Consider the following 21,048-nt stretch of genomic DNA (forward strand, 5'->3'; position numbering starts at 1 on the left):
AAATGTTTCGGAAAATTCAAGTTTTTCCACCTGGAAATTGATTTGTTAGTTTGGATTGATATTTAAAATTATTTTGCAAAAAATGACCGTATGATGATTACAAAAGAAACTTACTACGACGTACATAACGCATTTTTATTCGATCTTTTACTAAAGACATTCAGTTACAATTATCATTTCCTTAAAAGCTATACTTAATTTCATTCTATTCTATTCAATTCTTTCCTATTCAAACATTTAAATATAAGTTTTTAGTACAGAATTAGTGCTTAAAATTGAGTGCTTATGTCATGAAAACTAGATGCATTGTAAACACAGTAAAATTTGAAATAATTGCACAGTCCATCTCGTGGCAAACACTCGACAAATTAAGAGAAATCAGTTATTGTATAAACACGCCACTTGGAAAAATTGTAAACAAATAATGATTATTTGACAAAGAAAGCTTGTTTCGACAACGCTAGATTTTAGCAACCGTGGTTTCTCGTTTTCAATCGGTTTTGAAGTAAATTCTTCCTAAAAAGTATGCCAAGCGTCGTGACTTGGATCTCTAGTACATCTTCACAGATATACAGCTACAATTAAATGACAAGCAATACTATGTCAAGAGCACATTGTTTTCAGTAATTAAGAAATGCAAATCAAAATTCATCAACTTCTACGTAGAATTTTTGATTCTGGATTTGGTTTACCAATGCGTCATGAAGAAGAAAAATACACTAACAAATTTGATAAAATAATTCCATTAACTACTTTTAATGCTTAACTAAATAGTTAACTAAATTTAGTGCAGTAACTTTTATGTGTAGCGACAGTAACTGAGTTTTCAAGATGAAACTGAAAACTAGTTCTGTAGCACTGGCAGAAACATAAAAAGTGATATCGTGATGTTAAGCCAAACAACGATGCGTATGCGTAAGCAAAAAATCATCCTAAAATGAAAAATATGTCTCCTACCCACCCCTGATTTTGTTAATTTTCGTACTAATGTAATTTACATCTCGCATTGTTTTGTCGTTTCAAATCCTTAATGTCATGCTCAGTACTGTCTGACCACGGATTGTATGGAAAGACAAACATCCGTTTTACAGCCGGAAATGGGCGAATCTATTATTTTTCACCGATGTCAGCTTTTGCAGAAGCAGAGTCTCATTCAAATGAGCGGAATATGCGTATCAAATTTTTACTTTTCCCCCTTATTCACATAGATTCGTCTTACCTGGACATTTGAAAATTTCATGAAATCCGTGGTTGGACAGTAGTTTGAGTAAACGAAATGGGAAAAATATAATTTATACATTATTTGTTTTCTAGATTTAATAAATGAATTTTTTGAATTTAAGAGACGAAAATGTCCTATGGTTTATAAAGGGCTTGGTCAGATTGATTTTGTCTCCCTGCTGATGCATTAGAATTTTAAAATGCGTTAAAATAATTTTTTAAAAAATGTGAGAGCCGTTTCTTTGTTTGATGACAAAACTGAGAATCGGTGATTTTTACCTCCGCAAGTGCTGTAGTACTTCAGTAACTGTACATACGTCAACAATCCAGTAATAAGTGATCAAACAATTCTAACGTATTACAATATGAGAAAAATATAATTTTCAACATTATTTGTTTTCTACAGCTTATAAAATAAATTTTGAATTTAGGGGATACAAATGTCCCGTGGTTTTTAAAGTAGAATTTAGAAATGCGTTAAAAATAATTTTCTCAAAAATATAATGAGAGTTGTTTTTTTTTTGTTTGGTGGCAAAACAAAAAACCGGCGATTTTTTTTCCTCAGCATGTACTGTAGAACTTTAGTTACTGTACCTAAAAACGTCAACAATCTAGTGATAAGTGATGATAAGAAACAAAAGCTATTTACCTGATAATAGAATTGGAATTCCTACCAAAACCGAGCAGTTGACATCACGTTTATATCAATATTAATTCCTATCATGTAATATTTTAATCTTATCTTGAATGAGCTGATAAAAGAACATTGGACAATTGCTAATCATAATGAAACAAACTTCATACATTTCAGCAGAAGATTCAGGAATCTACAAAAGGATTTTGAAGCTTGTCAAAAAACAAAATTGAAGAACTGAAATGAAAATATTAGCTAAAAGGATGATTACTAACGTGCAGGTCATGTTTGATGATCAACAAAGCATTAATTTCAAAGTAGATTCTGAAAAAAGAATTTGTGCTGTTTACCAGAATATGCGAACGATACCAAGGGAATTGACAGTTAATTATTTGCAAGGTGTGGAAATATTGGATATCAGTCACAACAATTTAAGGTTAGTATTACTTACTTCATATAAATAAAACTGTTTGTGTGTGCATGTATGTATGTAGCTCATTGCTCATCTACGTTATGCTTCAAATATTCAACATGATTTATAGCACGGAAGCACTTTGAACGCTAAGAGTTTTTTTCGATATTTAAGACGATTTTGAACCTTTCGATTTTTAATTTTAAAACCATAAAGTTGCTAATACTAAAACTAATGAATTTGGTTGATTTCAATTTTTGCACAGCTTTAAAGCGCGTAAAAAATGCTTGAGATGTGATTCTTATTGAAATTAATGAGTAAATTAAAACGCTTAACCCATTTGTTTCTAACTAAAAAACGTTTGACTCCATGATAGATTCTGCTGTTGACAAAGAATTCTGTGAGGGAAAAATTATCAACATGGAAGACGAATGAATGAAATTGGAATATTTTCACAGCTCATAAAATTTCGTCTGCTTTTGGTACTTAATGAAATTGTACGTTTATTAAATAATAATTTTAAGAAATGCTCTAATTTGCAGAAACAATTCTTTAAAACGTAAGCTATTTAAGCAATAAATAAATACCTTTGTGCCGAAGAATAACAGGAAATATCCAACGTTTTTTAGCACAAATACACAGATTACTATCTGTGTATTTGTGCTAAACCAACGTTGGATATTTCCTGTAAGCTATTTATTTTTATTCTTCCAAAATTGGATTTTATTCTTCTTTGAACCATTTATCGTGCTTCATTGATGTGCAAGACCTAATAATTTGAAACAGCAGGATGTTCTTAAACAAAACGTTTAATTGGAGCAACTGAGTAAGTCATTTATTTGTTTAAAAGTGTGTAATATGACAAATCATTTGATTTCTTTTAATGGCTATGTGGTTGAGATTTTTTACTGTCATTTAATAAATTGTTTTATTTTATGATTGTAAAAACTAAAGATATATAACCACGGTACTTTCACATAGTAGGATAATTAATTATGACTCATGTTTTTATGTCTTATTTATCTTTTATATTATTGGAAAATGATGATAGGCCAATGGGAATTTTAGGCTATGGACGCCCTGTTACAAAATTTTATCTTTTCTTAAAATTTCTGTTTTTTTCCTTCTCTACATGGAGGACTTTTGTAATTATGCTTTTCACATGCATCTTAAACGAAAAAATGTATAGGTTTTCACGAGTAACATTTTTACCTGAATTTACAAATTTCTTAAATGGGAAGAATATATTTCTAGAAAATTTCTAACTACTAGACATTTTTTGATAAAAATGCTTCCAGTAATAAGACAGTGATTAATAGTTTTGCTAAAAACCAGGGAGAACATAAAAGATAAATAAGATGTCATCATGACACAAGGATCGTTTTCCCGGGTTTGACAAATTTGTTGGAACAACAGAACATAGTTATACGTTTGAATAATATTTATGTCTCATAATTTTTCGCTCCTGGTGAGAAAAATGTATTCTTGGAAATATTGTATCACAGCCAAGTTTCCGTTAAGCCTAACCCAAAGGATTTTTCATCTGAATAGTAACGTACAGAGGTGGAACCAGAGGGGAAAGAAGAGAAATATTCGCCAGAAAATGAATAAAGCATAGCGTTTCTGGAAACTGCGACGGGGTTTTTGAAAACAATCTCACGTGAGCTGCTGTTCCCATGAAAAATGTTCATAAATTGCGGGGATATGTTTTGATTATACATGAACAGTGTCGTGCTTATCCGTGAAAATTGCTTTCCTAGGCAAATATATTTTTAAACCTTGTATTTTCTTTTGAGTTACATTGTTGTTGTGCCAGAAGTGTCCTAAGATTAATGGAGATTCTTGATTTTTTGAGCTTGGAAGAAGGTGCGATTGGGTGATTATACTCAGTGTCGGATCTACGATTTTTACCTGTACAGAACCTTGAAACTGCCTCCCTTGCCCTTACTTATCTTCCTTCAAGTTTTTGTATCTAGAATCAATGAAAAAGACACACCATAGAAACGGGGTGAATTTGCTGTCCGGGGCATCGGCTTGCTCTTCCCTTGATTCGGCACTGACTGTAATCCAATGTTATGACCAGGTTCCGACAAATCCTTTCGCCAAGTCGCTCGGGTGACAAAGAAGCCTTGACGACTCTTTCCTTCAGAACGAGAGAAAGTAAAATGCAGCACGAGCAAGATTTTTAATCTAGCGAATTATCACTCTTTCTGTTGTCACAAAAAGAACAAGTAAATTGATATTTTGAAAGTAAAGTAGGTGCAGACCAAAGCATAATTGCGAATTAAAAAAAAAAAAAATTAAGGGTGTAAATTCAGTAGAAAAAAAAGTTTGAAGTTGCATCGAACTCGTAACAATATGTTTATCGTTTCATAGATACCTTCGCCAATTATGTCTCATTTTGATTGAAACCATAGACTAATAATAAGAGTAGACCGAGCTATGGCAACCCTTTTGCTGCTCATAAACCAAACCATGTGACTGGTGGATATCCTAGCAACAGCGGGCGTTAATCGTAGCAGACGACCAACGCCAACGCGAAATAAAATAAATAGAATTGATGGAACACGGAAGAATGATCTTTTATGGAGTCCGATTTGTAAATTTGTTATTCTAAGTTGTAAATATTTCGTTAATATAGTGAGTTTTTCGTTTAGATAGTATTGTGCATTTTCTTTAGTCAATTTCAATAACTCTCTAAGCAATAAAAGATGCAAGCGACCAAGAAGAATCAGCAAACGGTAAGACTTTTACCTACAGTTTCAATTTAAAATACCGATTAGTACATTTTTGCGTTAACGCAAAACGTTTACGCCATTTCGTTCACGCCAACGCTGACAGCTCCAAATGAAATAAAAGTTACCGAAAACTGATCAAAAACTATTACTAATGTCAAAATAATGCATAACTAAAAGAAAAACAGTTCAATCTCTGCACCTGGAAGTTTTTTTTAATGAAAACACATTGTCTTAAAATACATGTCGAGTGCCAATCTATAGATAATGCTGCCATCTAGCAACCATGCTGCCAAAGTCTTCGCCAAGCCCTTCCACTAGTCACATGATACATCTATGAACCAATTTTCTTCATCAGCAAGAATGAGAAAGCTCGGTCTACTCTTATTATTAGTCTATGATTGAAACTTTACATACCGCACAAAAAAAAAAAAAAAAAAAAAAAAAAACGTCTTACACAAACACACGCACAAAAATATCACCCCGCGCAAAAAAAGAGCGCACAAACACAACTTTGAGTGTCAACATAAAAATTAAGCACTGAGTTCATAAATGTTGTACTGATAAAAAAGTTCAGCAAAAAAAAAAAAAAAAAAGATTTTTGCACTTTTTGCAATTCTGAGAAGATTTAGATAGGGACTAGCTAAAATACCCGGCGTTGCCTGGGTCAGCAATAATTATGAGAAACAATCGTTACTTGCATTTTTTTTTCTGTTTTAAGTGAAAGAACTTAAAACACACCTTTTTGAAGTGATTTAAAATCTAGCTTCTTCCTTACTCATAAAACTAAAGTAGCAGTAAGTAAAAAGAGCAAAATAGCATTCATTTAGAAACGAAAACACGAAATTTAAGCGTATACAAATTTGAAGAATTTCCGAAATATGAAATTAAACTTTACATGTTTAAAAAGATTTATCTGTTAGTACTTTTTTTTTAAATCTAAAACCTTCTCTATATGGTTATTGATGTACGAACTGTTTTAAAAAATGTAGCCGCCCGTGTTCCCCTTACACTTGCTTTAGTTATTTTGGGAAATTTCAATTTTTGTGGGCACTTGGTGCGGTTTAAAATCTTACCAAATTTGCGAGAATCATTTTGGGACACTTTCGATAATACTCCCCCTCCTTACTAATTTTTATTATAGAAATATTGTTGCCAGATGCTGAGATACTTTTGGCCAAAATAAAATGGCGCTAAACGGTTTCATCCGAAATGTTTCCAAAATAAGTAGTAAAATTTGGCGATTGTTTGAAATCGTGCAAAAAGAAAAAATAATGGAAGTTTTTGTGCGGTTTATGGATTTGCCTAATTTAGTTGTTGAATTATTTTACACAGTATTTCTTTTTTTTTTAAGTATCTTTGATTGGCGATATTTTGTTTATATGGTGAAAGCTGAGAAACATTATTACGTAGTCTTTGGGCTCAAAAACAGTGACAGTGGAAAAAAACTGCCAAATACTGAAATCTATACTACTGAAATCTTTTTGAAAAAATTCTGGCGATATTTCTGCTGGTTGGTTGGATATAGTGAGCAAGTGTCCAATCAGCATAAATAATAATAATAAACCACTAATTACATAAGTTCCGTTTAAAAGTAAAATGATCAGTCAAATCCATTTATTTTTAGCCAATCTTGTGGAAAAACGTTACTTTAAGATTTGACTTCAGAAAAGCCTCAAAAAGTCAGACGAAACGCAAAAATATTCAACAATGCAACAATTCTTGGGAGTTGAGATGACACACTAAATAATGACTTGGGTTGATGAAAGCCTTCGAACAGGGAACAGAAAAGCTCATAACTCGTTTTTTATACAACTTAGAAACTTCGAACAGATGCTATCTTCAGCAGAAAAATTGGCGCTTTCGATGGACATATAATGTTAATATGTGCACGTTTTTTTCCACCCCCCAATTGGGGCATTTATGCGAAAATTGGGACTAAAATTGGAATAAAAAGGGAACTATCAATCGGATTTTTTTCGAACTGGTCTATAAACCTTCCCAGTACCAAACTGAACAAACGGTGAAAGTTTCAGCCAAATCTGCCGAGTAGTTTCTGAGATCTTAGGGAACAAATTTACCAAACTCCATTTTTATATATATAGATGTGTCGTTCATGAACGAACGGGTCAAAAAGAGCGAATCCTTGAAATGAACGGATCCGTTCGTTCCCGTAAAAAATGAACGACCATTCTTTTGAACGGTGAGCAGTTTGGAACATCGTATTGATGCTCTTGTGATAAAATAGCATTTTATCACAAGCACATTTGTGCTTTAAATTTTCAACTCTTAATCAATCGCAAATTTCCTTTTTCTCAGGACAATATATTCATTTTTGAAAATTTTTATTTTCTGCTTTATTCATCAGTTTTATTTAACCATTTCAGTTCATTTGTAATTTTCCAATGTATCCATTAGTAATGTTTTATGCAACTTGTTTGGAATACTAACAAAATATTTGGACTTTCCACTCATTTCTTGTCCCAAGCACCTGTTAAAATCTTTTTCATGCTTTCTGTTGCCAAATTTTTTCTAAAAATACTTTTTATCACTTTTCTGGCGATTCTTTTGTCTTCTATAACATCCTCCTATCGAGTACCATCTAGATTGATTTGGGTTTATTTTTAACTTGCTTGGGGACATTCACGTCACTAATTTTACATTCGATATCCAGATATTTTTAATAAGGATTATTACTGTCGAATTCCCCCCCCCCCCCATCTAAAAAAGTACTGCGATTCTTTTTTTCTGTTCTCATTGATACTGTGGAATAATTTTAAAGTTCCCTTATATTTAGGCGGGTCGTCTTTTTTTTTTAAATTAAATTATCTAGTACTCCGGCTGAGCTACCAATATATTTGTTGTTTCTTTTTTCGCTATACATGGGTGATTGGTAATACTATATGTATATATGCAGTAAATATGCCCCTACATATGTAAATATGCAGAACCGTAACTCGAAAAAAATATTTGAAGGAACGCACCTCTTTCTTTTCGGTACATGTCATGGTTGACAGATGTTTGCTTTGGGGTCATAAGAAGTCAGTTTCGACAACTTGTGCCATTTTTTTAAAGCAAACGTTTTATGATTATAATATTTTTGTTAAGTTTATAATTTAGAAACGTACATAGTTTTAATAGACATGTCTTTATTCTCGTGTTTTACATAATAGCCTGTTTCGTTTTTTTTTCTTTGTAGTTCTTTCTTTACATTTTTTGTGTGATTTACATTTCTTTCAAATGTAACCTAAAGTACACATTCAAAATTGTTTGGTATTTTATTTTCAACTGTGAACGTACTACTCTTAGATATACGATATTTCTATTTAGAAATTGTGCACTATTTAACGCAAGTTCAATTAAAAATTTTTTGACGTCAAAACAGTTTATTTATTCTTTTTATATATTAAAATTTAATGACTTAATTTTGTGACATGCTGAAATGGAACCTGCAATTTTTGGAATGGAAAACGTATCTAACCATTCGGCAACTGAGAAATATCTCACGAAATGAACTATAATCGCTTCGTACATCCAAACCTGAATGACGTTTTTTTATTCATTTTTCATAGACATATTCTCATATATTTAAATGATTTTAGTTATTTTTCCTTCAAAGAATATTACTGGTCTAATGAAACATTTCGAGTGTACGTGAGCATATCGTGCAGAGAGAGATCACCTGCAACGTTTTAAAATGAACGAAGTTGTTCAAATGAACGAGTTGAATGAACGGATCAAAGGAATGAACGATCGTCTGATGAACGGATCACTGAAAAGAACGACATTGCCCACCTCTAATTTAGATGAGCATTTCTCAACCTTTTAAGACTCGCGGACTGGCAAGAGCTTTTAAAAAAAATCGCGACCGATGATGTTTTTTTTTCCTTTCTCTTTTTTTCGCATGTGAAAAAAAAAGAAAGACTTTTGCAATTGACACTGTGAATGAAACACATATGAATTCTGTTTAGTAAACAGAACTTTCATAAACTTTATGGACCCTTTACGAAGTCTTTAAACTGTCGGATCGGTGAAGTGGTTCCTTTTGTCATTTTCTTTCTTTCTTAAAAAAAAAAAAAAAATAAAAATGTAAAATAAATTTAAAAAAAATAATTAAAAAAAATTTGAATTCTGAAATTTTGAATTCAAATTATGTTTTTCGCAATCACGAACTGAGACAGGACCCTACTCATTGGAGTTATTGTTTCTAGAAACAGCTCTTGTCCCCCCCCCCCCAAGCCTGCCTCTCCTCCTGGATGGTTACGTGTGCATAGTTGTGTGTGTAAGTGTGTAGGCTAGTGTGTGTGCGTAGACCTGTGTGTATGCACGTAGGCGTGTGTGTGTGTGTGTATGTGTGTGAGTGTGTGAGCGTGCGTGTGTGTAGGACATGGACGCCTCCGACCAGGAGAATAGCTCAGGACCGGAGCAGCCGCGCCGCGCCACCTGCAGAGAACGGTGGGCGGTGGTGCTGCAGAGGCTTCTGGTCCAAGCTGAAAAAGGCACGGAACATCAAAAACGGTCAAATAAAAACAATAAGCAATCGTGATTGCTCAAAAAAAAAAAAAAAAAAAAAAAAAAAAACCACTTTCTACATGAGGACCATTAAATACTCGTGAAAAACTATTGCGAAGGACCGAGGTTTTTTGTTCCTTTTTTACAAACTATGATAATGATAATATACATGAATTAATAAATATATAAACAAAGTTTACTTGGTGTTAAAGAATGTAACAAGAAATATTTAAATGTTAAGAATAAGATAAACAATTATTGTAATAATTATTCTTACACTAAACATTGCTGAAAATACATATAAAAGTACAATAATTAATCATAAATTTCACATAAAAGATGCCATATATATTTTCTTTTTCCAAGTAAGGAAAATTTTTTAACGTGGAAGAGCAAAAATCTCTGGGGACCGGTCAAATTTTGCGGCGAACCGGTGCCGGACCACCGTTTGAGAATCGCTGATTTAGACGGTTGTCAACTTTACGCCATGTCGGAATTAACCTCTTTGTGGTTGAGATTTTGATCATATTGGTCCTTATATGGGTCTATTTTTGGCCCTTATATGGGTTTTATTATAAACTGTCCTATCAGAACTGACAACATGTGTTAAAATCAAAGATCCCGGGGGCCAACTCACAAAAGCCCGTCGTGGCACCCCCGAGAAATTGTTTTCTTTCATAAACGCCATTTTCAGTTGTCGATGTTAGCGACACCCGGATACATTTAGCTAATATTGTACCAATATTAGCTAACAACTAGAATGAACTAGAAACAACTAGATGAGGTAAGAATCAAAGCAAAAAAAGAATTCCGTATGAATCGTATTTGAAATAAATTTACTTTGTCAGTGCAAGTCTTTATGAACATCTTTGTACTTTGTAGGATGGTTTTAGGTGTGTTCGAAATGTGACTTTCATACACAAAATAGAGTCAAGATTTTGCAGATTGCGTTTCTAATGAAAATGTGTTCGCGTCACTTAACTCTAATGCCTTTTACAATGTGTCACTTGATGCACATTTATTCTTATTAGAATCAATAAATGTGTTGAGAGAACGCTTGGAGAAAATCATTGTTCCACTCTATAAAATGGCATTAGGGTCCCTAGAGCACAATAAAAGCAGCTTCGTTTAATTGTTACTTTAATATATTTTTATTGTTTAGTGTCAAAAGTATCACTCTTTAAAGAAATCCAATTTTTGTATTTTGTTTTTTAGTATTCTTACTTTTAATAGGGGTTGTGTGAGTGAGACTGCTAGGTGTACTTTGCACAATCTATTTGCTTGAATGTGACGTTTTTGCGAATATATTTGCACTTTATTTCAGGAATTTTAAACTTTAGTTTTTTTATTAAAAATAATGTAAAATATATTTGAAAAAGGATCCATTAAGCATCGTATTACAAAGTTGCAACAAAAATGCATCGTATTACAAAGTTGCAAAAAATGTACTTGAAAACCAAGAATTGTGTGTCGTAAAGACACACTATAAAAGTTAAACCGTTATCTTACCTTTTTTTTTATATTTTGAACTTTTACTTTACTCGCATGTTTTCTCTCACGCAACGCCCCTGTTTTTTCTGCTTCCGACTTCAGCATATTCACAGCAACATTGTATATTTCAATGAAGAAAATTGATTATAATCAACGAGAAATCTAAACAACACTCGAAATCCGCTTCTGAATTGTTGCCCAACAATGAAAAAAAACATCAATTATAAAGTTAATCTTTATTACTAATAATAACGCTGAAAGTCCCTCTGTCTGTCGAGATCTCTGTCTGTCGGGATCTCTGTCTGTCAGGATCTCTGTGACGCGCATAGCGCCTAGACCGTTCGGCCGATTTTAATGAAATTTGTCACGAAGTTAGTTTGTAGTATGCCGGTGTGCACCTCGAAGCGATTTTTCGAAAATTCGATGTGGTTCTTTTTCTATTCCAATTTTAAGAACAAAATTATCTTAAGATGGACGAGTAAATTACGAAATTTTCATAACGTGGAACCGTAACATGGGCACAAGCCGATTGGCGAGAAAATTCACCATACATTATTTGTAAATATACAGGCGAACCAAAAGACTTTTAATTTTCTATTACGGGTAAAGTCGTGCGGGTACCACTAGTTTTGTTAATAAAAGTTAAACTAATTTCCTTATTTGAAAAGTTTAAATCAGTAAATATATGCTTGCTCAAGTTCAGCCTTGAAATAATCTGTCACGTTTATGAACAAAACGAACTTTATAATTACTAATATTTTCACTGTTTTTGGCAACAATTAAAGCGCGGAAGTATTTTAACTTTATAATTGCTATTATTTTTGGCAACAATTGAAAAATAACTACACCACTTCCGTCACACAAATGTTTGCCGATCAGAATTTCGAAGCCTTCACATGAAAAGTTTCACTCCAAAAATAATACAGTCAACTCCCGCTACAACGCAATCCGACTTACGCGAAATGGCTATAACGCAATTTTTCCCCGGTAAAGAATTTTATTCATAACGCGAATTCTTCACCCGCAACACGAAACATTTCCGAAGGGAATCGCGGTTATTTTGTGAATGAACCTTCATCCCTTTGGCATCACTAAGAGCGGAAGTTCCCACACCGTACTAGTCTAAACATCGCTTATACAAATAACTCTATACTCCTCATTTTCCATATATTTTTTTCATTCTATATGGGAAAAAGTTAATGAAATATAATGACACCTAAGAGCGCTGTTTCGTTTAACGTTTGTGAAGATAGAAAGAAAAAGAGAAAGTTTCAACGATTATATGCATTTGTTTTTCTTACTACATAATATACGTACCGTAGTGGTTTATTTTACGCCTTCCTTTCCCATTGATTATTGATTTTGTGCATCGTAGCAGTTTTTTATGTTAAATAAAACGTTAAAAAAGAAAAAAAAATATTGAATTTTTATAAATAAAAATTCAATTTTTATTTAAGAAACAGTAATGTATAGTTAAGAAATAGTTTTTAACAGCTTGAGATGGTGTTTACAAGTTTCTTTAATCGTATAGGAATGTTTATAAAAGTTTTTACACATACCCTTTTCCACAACGCGAAATTTCAACTTACGCGAAGGGTCTTGGAAAGCATCCCTCGCGTAAGTCGGGACTCGACTGTAGTTTGTAAGTATCACGAGTTTTTCCACTTGAGTTTTATTTTGAACGTATAATGTTATTTATGCAACTGATTTCTTCTCCAGTCATAAAAGTAAAAATATGCATAACGTGAATAGTTTTATTATTTTGCAGCCAATAAATGTTTCCGATGCGTAGACCAGATATTACTAGCGGTCATTCATTAATTACGTAAGGATGATTTTGGCAACTTTTGACCCCCTCCCCCCATGTAAGAGAGTACTTAAGATTTTTCAAACCCCTCCTCCCTATTCTTACGTAAGATTCCATTTCGTTTTTCAAAATAGTAAAAAAAAACGAATCTTGCATCACTGGAATCTTTAATTAAATTCACTGTTGCTAAATTACTTTTAAAAACCTTTTTGTGCAAAAAAAATTTACTAAATAGTTAGAATCTAGACTGAATGTTTTTTCAGTATTTTATGCGATACTAATTAAACATACCATAAATAGCGAGAATCTTTTATTATACTTTACGTTATTCATTTTTGTAAAACAAGTAAGAAACAGCTCATCCTAATAAGGTTTTTAACTTCCAGACGTAAATGAAATATGATTCCTGCCAAACCACTTGATCGTGCGATTTCTAATATAAAATATTGACTCGGAAAATATTACGTAAGAATCGGTTTGACTCCCTCTTCCCAAAGTAAGGGTATTTAGAGATTTTTTTAACACCCCTCCCCTTTGGCGCCCTTCCGTACTTAATGAATGGCCCCAAAGAAGTAATCAGATATTCGAGACAAAAAACGTTATTAATTTACACAGCACAGTAATATTTAAAAAGGAAGAAAAGAACCCGAAGTCCCGTGTAAAACTAAATGAGTCTACCTGCCCGACACCATTTCTAGCAACAGATCGATATTTTCTGAATTCCCTAAGGTTGTACATTACTATTTCAAACATACATTTCACCGACTTCTAAAAACAAACTATGTCTCAAACTATGAGGAGGGAATGGGGAGAGAGAGAGAGAGAGAACTCGTCGATAGAATTTTTTTTTTCTTAAATCATTATGCGCTTCGTTTCAGTACATTTCAATCATTAATGAATTTCTATTAGGAACATTTTAAATTTAGCTTTAGATTTTTGATTTGGGAAAAAAATCTTACATCTTACAAGAGAAGAAAAGAATTAAACTAAGTGCAAGTAAATAAATACGTAGTTTTTTTTTTTCAAAAAAAAAAAAAAATAAATAAATAAAATAAATAATAATAATAATAAAATAAAAATAAAACAAAATAAATAAATAAATAAAATAATAATAATAAGCCGTATGCAGATACTTAAAATACACCGCCAGCTCAGTTATTCCATCCGAGGACTGCAGTTTCGTGCTTTTTAGCACTCATCAGCCCGGAATAGGAATCACATGAGCTGGAGGCGAAAAATCTTTTATGGGAGCCAAGAGAGCCAAACAAACTGGTAGCTAATGCAGAATAACCTTAGCTTTGCCATCAATCTTTGAGTTGAACCGCACCATTGCTGCGGTCGCTCATCTGGTTATATAATATATATATATATATATATATATATATATATATATATATATATATATATATATATATATATATATATATCATTTAAACATTGAGTTTGCTTCAGTTTGATTCAATTTGGAAATTCCATTTCTGTTCCCATTACCAACTTTTTTCAACTCCTGTAAATAATAAAAAATAAAGAAAGAAATGTACTTATTTTTACTATACGTTAAACCTTTTTTCATGTTTGTGTTCCTTTTTAAAACATTTTCAAAAAAGTAAGCTGAAAAAAAAAACATTTTCATTCATTAAGTAAAAGTGAAAATCTCAATTTAAATGTAAAATATTCTATTGAAATAAGCCAATTTTTAATGGCTATGTTTAAATTGCTGTCTGAAATTAACCTTCCTCACAAAAGTGACACTCAGCGAATAAATGCAACTCGCAGAATCATATTTAGCGCTGCATAAACTGTCCACAAAAAAAAAAAAAGTTTAGTGTTCCACATAGTATGACTGGCAGATGTTATGGTACTACATCTTATAATGTTAGAGGAGAAAATCGCAGTTGTTCGACTAATTTCTAAAATGTAAACCTTTTGATGGGTAATTGCAAAATTCAGTTGGTATAAAATATTAACGCTGTTGGGCCTAAACGTTGCTACGACTTGCTGGGAGCTTCCACTCTGATCTGATTTGAACTCCGAGGGTGAGATTTGATGATTTTCAGTTGTCGAATAAAATTCCGATTAGATGGTAGATGAAATATGAAATCAAATAGTAAATAACGAATAAGCCAATAAAGTAGGGAGTTTATCGATTATCTTCAAGAGACAAGTAATGACTGAAGGATTAATTAAAATTGCTGTTCCAACCGGGAGCTCGAACGAATTTCATCTTATGTAGCAAAACCAGGCGTTTTGAATGGTTCAAAATTTAAATTGTACAGGAATTTTGTCAATACAGGAAGCTTGTATGTCGGCTGTATGCTATTTGATTATTTAATTAATTTTCATGTTAATTGGAATTCCACAGAAGTGAGGTTGGAGGAAACGGTTGCCCTAAAATTCCGAATCGGATAGCATAGTAGCCCGGGTTGTGCGCTTGGATAAACCTCATGTTTAAATGGTATGTTGCCAACTCTTACAGCAAAATGCTGTTTTGTCAGCAGCATAAGAAAATTACTTATGTAGGTTTTTCAAAAAGGTAAATAAAATCTCTCAGTATTATTTAAAAAATGCCTTGGTTATTTTACAGAATTCTTAGTGGCATTATCCTCGCGAGGAATGATAAAAACTTAAGTTAAATGTTCGCTATTTCTGCGACGTATGAACAGAAAATCCTTTCAAAAATGACGTCAATAGTTGTAAAAAATTGTGAACCTCAGCAGCTATTTGTCAACACTCCAAGGTTGGTTTTGACGTTAAGAATCCGGAAGGGTTCCCCAGGTGCGATTCGAATATTTTAAAGCAAGGTAATGGAAAAGGCAAAATGTAACATGATGTTTCACTTCTTAACGGCGGGGTAATTTGTGGCTGGCAAGCTGCTTAAAACAATGCCACATTTCATTTTGGCACGTTTTATTTTAGATTGGCAAGCGAGCTTGGAAGGATTCCAGCGTTTCGTCGGTTCGCGTCTTTGACTAGAAGCATCCGACATTCTGTCTTTTCTTTCAAAACGCAAATATAGAATAGCGTGTATCACGGAAATGACTCTTGGAATATTTCCCTCATACAATCACGTCTTTTAGAATGTATTTAAAATCTATTTTACACTTGTCAAATGTTCTACTCCGTTTGTACCTTGCTTTCTAAAAGTCTCGCAGGTGCCAAAAAATCCAACTCTTGGTTATTTTGTCACAAGTCATCATCGTCAGTTCTGTAGGAGGTCGGAGGTAGGACGCATCCCAGAAATAATTCAAGTCTTGTAATTTCAAACCTATTCTATGTCTTTTATTTATTACTAGCTGCGTCGCCCGGCTTTGCACGGTTTACCTCGAAAATAAAAGTTACGTTAAGTGACACGTGCTCAACAATCAGGCTTGAACTTAGAGAAATGCGTTAAAAAATAAATTATTCAAAAAAACTCGATTAGATGAGGAACTTTAAAACAGAAATAAATAATTTATGAATATTTAAAAATGAACTATTTTTATTCTGTAGAATCATCACAAGCTTTATATTATAGATTATTACATGGCGTAAAATATTTCGCGAAGGAAGAGTGGAAGAAGAAAAGCATCAATTTAGAGGAAAGAAAAACATTTTGTAAAATTGGTCGGAAATAAAAATACCGAAGAATTTTTTTTCCATAATAAAACAAAAAAATACACCTTTTTTTTAATACAAAATTATATTTCAAAAGTTGATATAGAAGAAGGGGAAAACATAAACATGTAACACACACACATATTCAACGTTGAAATTAATAGTCTCAAAGTTCGAAGCTACAATGTATATTTATCGAAGGAAATATCACTTGAGTAACTATGGCTAGGGAAGAAGTTGTAAAGTGAGTTTAAACTTAAGAGTCATTTTTTTAAAGCTGGACAAAGTAAATGGGGGCCTGATAGTTGACACCTTCAATTTTTCTGAAACTTTCAGGATATTTTACTTGCATGGTGTAAAGAAAAGTGAAGCTTCTTTCCTCTCTAATTTGACTTGTTGGCCCTCGAATGGAGGTCAAAGTTTAGGGTCGTGAGAAAAAAGAGGTAAATATATGATTGCTTTGCTTCAAAAGTAATGAGTGAACCGAGCCAATTCTTTTAAATAAAGATACTACTTGATACTCGATACATTCTAGTATGAATATTTTAGTGACTCACGGCATATACACTACTTAGCAATAAAGTTTTATAAATAAACAAATTTATTAAATTTTTAAATTTGGCTCAAAAATAAAAACATTAAAAAGAATACTCCCGGTTTGTTAGACAATAACAAAAGATGCGGGTGAAATGTGCATAATGTGTACATCAGAGTGATTCTCCGCTTCAACTGACCAGATTTTTCAAACTGTCCCCGCTCGATTATCTCCGAATGGGATGAAATTTTATTGAGGTGTAGAGATGTCGTTGAAACCAACCTGATACTAATTTTCAGCTTCCGAGATCCGAATCCTGAGAATCTAGGATATCCAAAATATAGTGCTTCAAAATGGCGGATCAGCTTTGTGAGATGAATTGCCATGTTGTGGTCATGGTTACGGAAAACTTTATTACACTGGAAGCATGAAATTTGAGGAGCTTAAAGTACATTTGGCTGTTGATTCGTTCCAGCATTTATGTGAGTTTGAGCTCATGAAATTTTGATTAGCACGCATATAAACTCGTGAAAAAACGCTTTTTGATACTGAAATCTAGGGCTCGACCGATGGCATTTTTTGGCCGATGGGCCGATGCCGATTGTTGGCCGATTGTTCAAAGATGGCCGATGGCCGATGGCCGATGCCGTTGGCCGATGGCAAAAAAAAAAAGTAACAAAAAATTAATTTGAATTCTGATATTTTAAATTCAAATTATGTTTTTGCAGTCACGAGACCCTACTCATTGGAGTTATTGTTTCTAGAAACTGCTCCTGTCCCCCCAAACTTGCCCTTCTCCTGGGCGGTTACGTGTGTATAGTTGTTTGTGTGTGTGTAGGCGCGCATGCATGTGTAGGCGTGTGTGTGCGTAGACCTGTGTATACACGTAGGTGTGTATGTCTCTCTGTGTGTGTAGGTGCTTGTGCATGTGTATGCTTGTGTGTGCATAGACTTGTGTATGCATATAGGCGTGTGTAGGACATGGACGCCACCGACCAGGAGAAGGGGATTTCGGGGGACATTGCTTCAGGACCGGAGGAGCCGTGCCTGCGGAGGACGGTGGGCGGGAGTGCTGCAGAGCGAGGCGGGGGGGGGGAGTAAAATCAGCGTAACGTCAAGAACAGTCAAATGAGAACAATAAGCAATCGTGATTGCTCAAAAAAATCTAACAGAAATAAATTGATAAGATTGTCAGGGATTTAAAGGATCATTTATTCATTTCACTTAACTTATTTTCTACGAATAAGGAATTGAAATCACAAAAAAAAAATCAGATTTCGACCTAAATTTCTATTTTACGATTACCCAATTTAAACTTCACACGTTTTTTCGGCACATCTCTACATGCATATGTACATAAGAACATATACATGATCGAAATATCCATTTTGAACACCTCCTCAGTTAATTATCGCAAGTTCTCTTGTGACGTCTTCATGCGCGTAAACTTGCGTCACTCAAAAACGTTATGAAATAGTAAGTTGAAAACTCAAACGTACGTAGTATGATCTAAAAGTTCGAGGACAAGCTGTACGAAACCTTACCCTGAATAATTAACATTACCGAAACACATCTATCTACAAAATATTCACCTTGAACTACTATGTACTTCTGCCAACGTTCGTATAGCTCTTAGAAGCACTCCTGGCAGCCATTTTTCGCAACCTCCTGTAACGCCTCTTGCGCTGTTGCTTTAACTTCATCGTGAGGAAGAAGGCGACTTTCATATTGAGGATGCACGGTTTGATTGGTCAATACCCTGATATGACAAACAAATAACATAATGTTTCGTCGGACGTCGCTCCGTGTGACTTTTACCTGTTTACAGCAAAAAAAAAATTTTTTTGCATGGACGCCGCTTTCTTCCGTCAGGAGAAGATAAAGCTGCATCACAGAAGGGTGCGAAAAATGGCTTCCAGGAGTGTTTCCAAATGTTATATGAACACTGGAAGAAGTACATAGTCCCTCAAGGTGACAGTTTGAAGGTCGATGTGCTTAAGAAATGTGAACTATCCTGGGTAAGGTTGTTTTATACAGCTTGTCCCCGAACTTTTGGGTCGTACTACGTACAATCTGTATATGGTGTAGTTATGCTTCTCCTTTTTTGACTGTTGTATGATGATAGAGAAAGAACAACAACCAAAAAAAAAAAAAAGATAGAAAGGAAGAAAAACAAAGACACTCTTTAATAACCAATTGATTTGTTTTTTAATTGAACATATAACTAAGATTTCAGTAACATTGTAATAATGTATGGCTTTAGGCACACTATACATAGTTAAAAAAACTTTAAATTGTGTTGTTTAATCACTCCAAAGAAAAAAAAATAATAATAATTTAAGAATAAAGATATGAAACTGTCAACAAATTACGCAATTAAAGCGGAAAGATTGCACGTAGACATTTTTTAGTCATTAAAATTGAACAAAAAAGGTAACAGATAAACTACAATATTAAATCATACTAGGACTATTTTTATACTTATTTAAAATTTATGTATTGAAAATTTTGCATTTCTCATAAAAGTTAAAACAGTGACATAAATTTTGCTGAAAAAAGAAATAGCCATGAAAAGAGTGAGGTTCTTAAAACGCAGCTACAATAATCAAACTCGATATTTACTCCAAGTTAATAATAACTGAATGCATATACTACTTGATCTGATGTTTGCACTCATAATATTGAACAATTTGATTGTTTAATCTTTTATGAAGCACTACAAACACGTTCAAATTAATTTTTTCAATTTAATGATAATTTTAGGATGTTTAAAAAAATGCTTAATACAAAATCCATGATATTTTTCTATAACATATTATTAAGAATGATGAAAACGAAAATAACTTGTTCACATTGATTTTATAAACATACATAAAAATAAGTAGTTACTTACAATAGAAAACAATCGATCGCTATAAATGATGCAAAAAAGATGGCGCATTACGAAATATAGGTGAAACAAGTATGAGAAATACGCAAAATGATATTTCTTGAGCAAAATAAATAATCGCTAAATATTTAAGAAATGCTTGAAAGGACGAGGGAGGCGCGAGGGGTCACCTTCTGATTTTGGAGTAACTCACAACATTAAACTTCGCCCCCAACTTCGGCCTCATTTTTTTTAGTACAGAATCGCTACCACCAACGCCTCAGAAGAGTTACTGAGTCTACTGCAGCACTTCCGAAGAAAAAATTCAAAAGTCTCTTTGATTTCCGAATTATGTCACCATTCAAAATGTCTTTAATCAATTTATTACATCAATGCTCTAAATTCTTCCTAAACAATAGATAAAAGTTTGAAAAAAAAACTCTAATTTTATGAATGGTGTTGGTTTTAAACAACTCGGAAGTACAAGTAGAGTTTAATTTCAGAAGTACGGGGAGGGGAAGGGGGGGGGCACGCAAGTGTTCTCGGAAATATAAAAAATAGCCGTACAAAATTGAGTTCAAAATAATCATAAACATTGAGCAGAAAAACCCTTTTAAAACTTGCATCCGAGTTTGCTTTGATGTGCAGTGGCGGATTTAAAATATAGTTAATGTTGCAAAGGGGCCGTTTCCAAAATTTTAAAAGTATTTTTTTCTGAAAGAGTATGCTTAAAAACATAGAATCTGACCATTTTTTAAATGATTTGTTTAAGTTTTTTTTTTTTTAATACTTAAATCGGAGTGCTTTCATTGCTTACGGCTTCTGCCGATGACATCACAAATGATGAAATGCCTTTCTGTGTTGCCATTCACAGTGCAAAATATTTAATTCACATCTTTACTCACGTGTATTGGCAACGATATGGTTGATAGCACGCGTAGAGCGCAATATTTAATTCGCTTCTTGATTATCATAACGTGGAAACGTGGTAGAAAGATGCGCCAAAGTGCATCATTAGTGACATCATCAAGACCTTGTTTGAAAAATCGAACATTTAAAAAAAATAATTGAAAGAAAAAACTGCTGGGAAAATGAACGTATTTTCTGGGTCCATTTTATTTATTTTATTTTATTTATTTATTTATTTGCGCATTCTATCCATTTCAATGACTAAAAGTAGTACTTTTGACTGAAGGAAACCACCCCATTGTGCGAGAGGCCCCATAACCACAGGGGCA

General features: G+C 33.2%; 1 protein-coding gene across 1 annotated transcript in view; it reads left to right on the forward strand.

Moving 5' to 3' along the window:
* The first annotated feature begins 2,085 nt into the window (after positions 1-2,085).
* The window catches only part of LOC129216319 (leucine-rich melanocyte differentiation-associated protein-like), a 154,512-nt gene continuing 135,549 nt past the window's right edge, over positions 2,086-21,048 (forward strand). The window contains exon 1 of the mRNA XM_054850529.1: positions 2,086-2,291. Coding sequence (XP_054706504.1) covers positions 2,098-2,291 — 194 coding nt within the window. The 5' untranslated portion in view covers positions 2,086-2,097. The remainder of the gene's footprint in view (positions 2,292-21,048) is intronic.

The sequence above is a fragment of the Uloborus diversus genome, chromosome 2 (assembly GCF_026930045.1).
Source record: "Uloborus diversus isolate 005 chromosome 2, Udiv.v.3.1, whole genome shotgun sequence".
Taxonomy (NCBI): Eukaryota; Metazoa; Arthropoda; class Arachnida; order Araneae; family Uloboridae; genus Uloborus; species Uloborus diversus.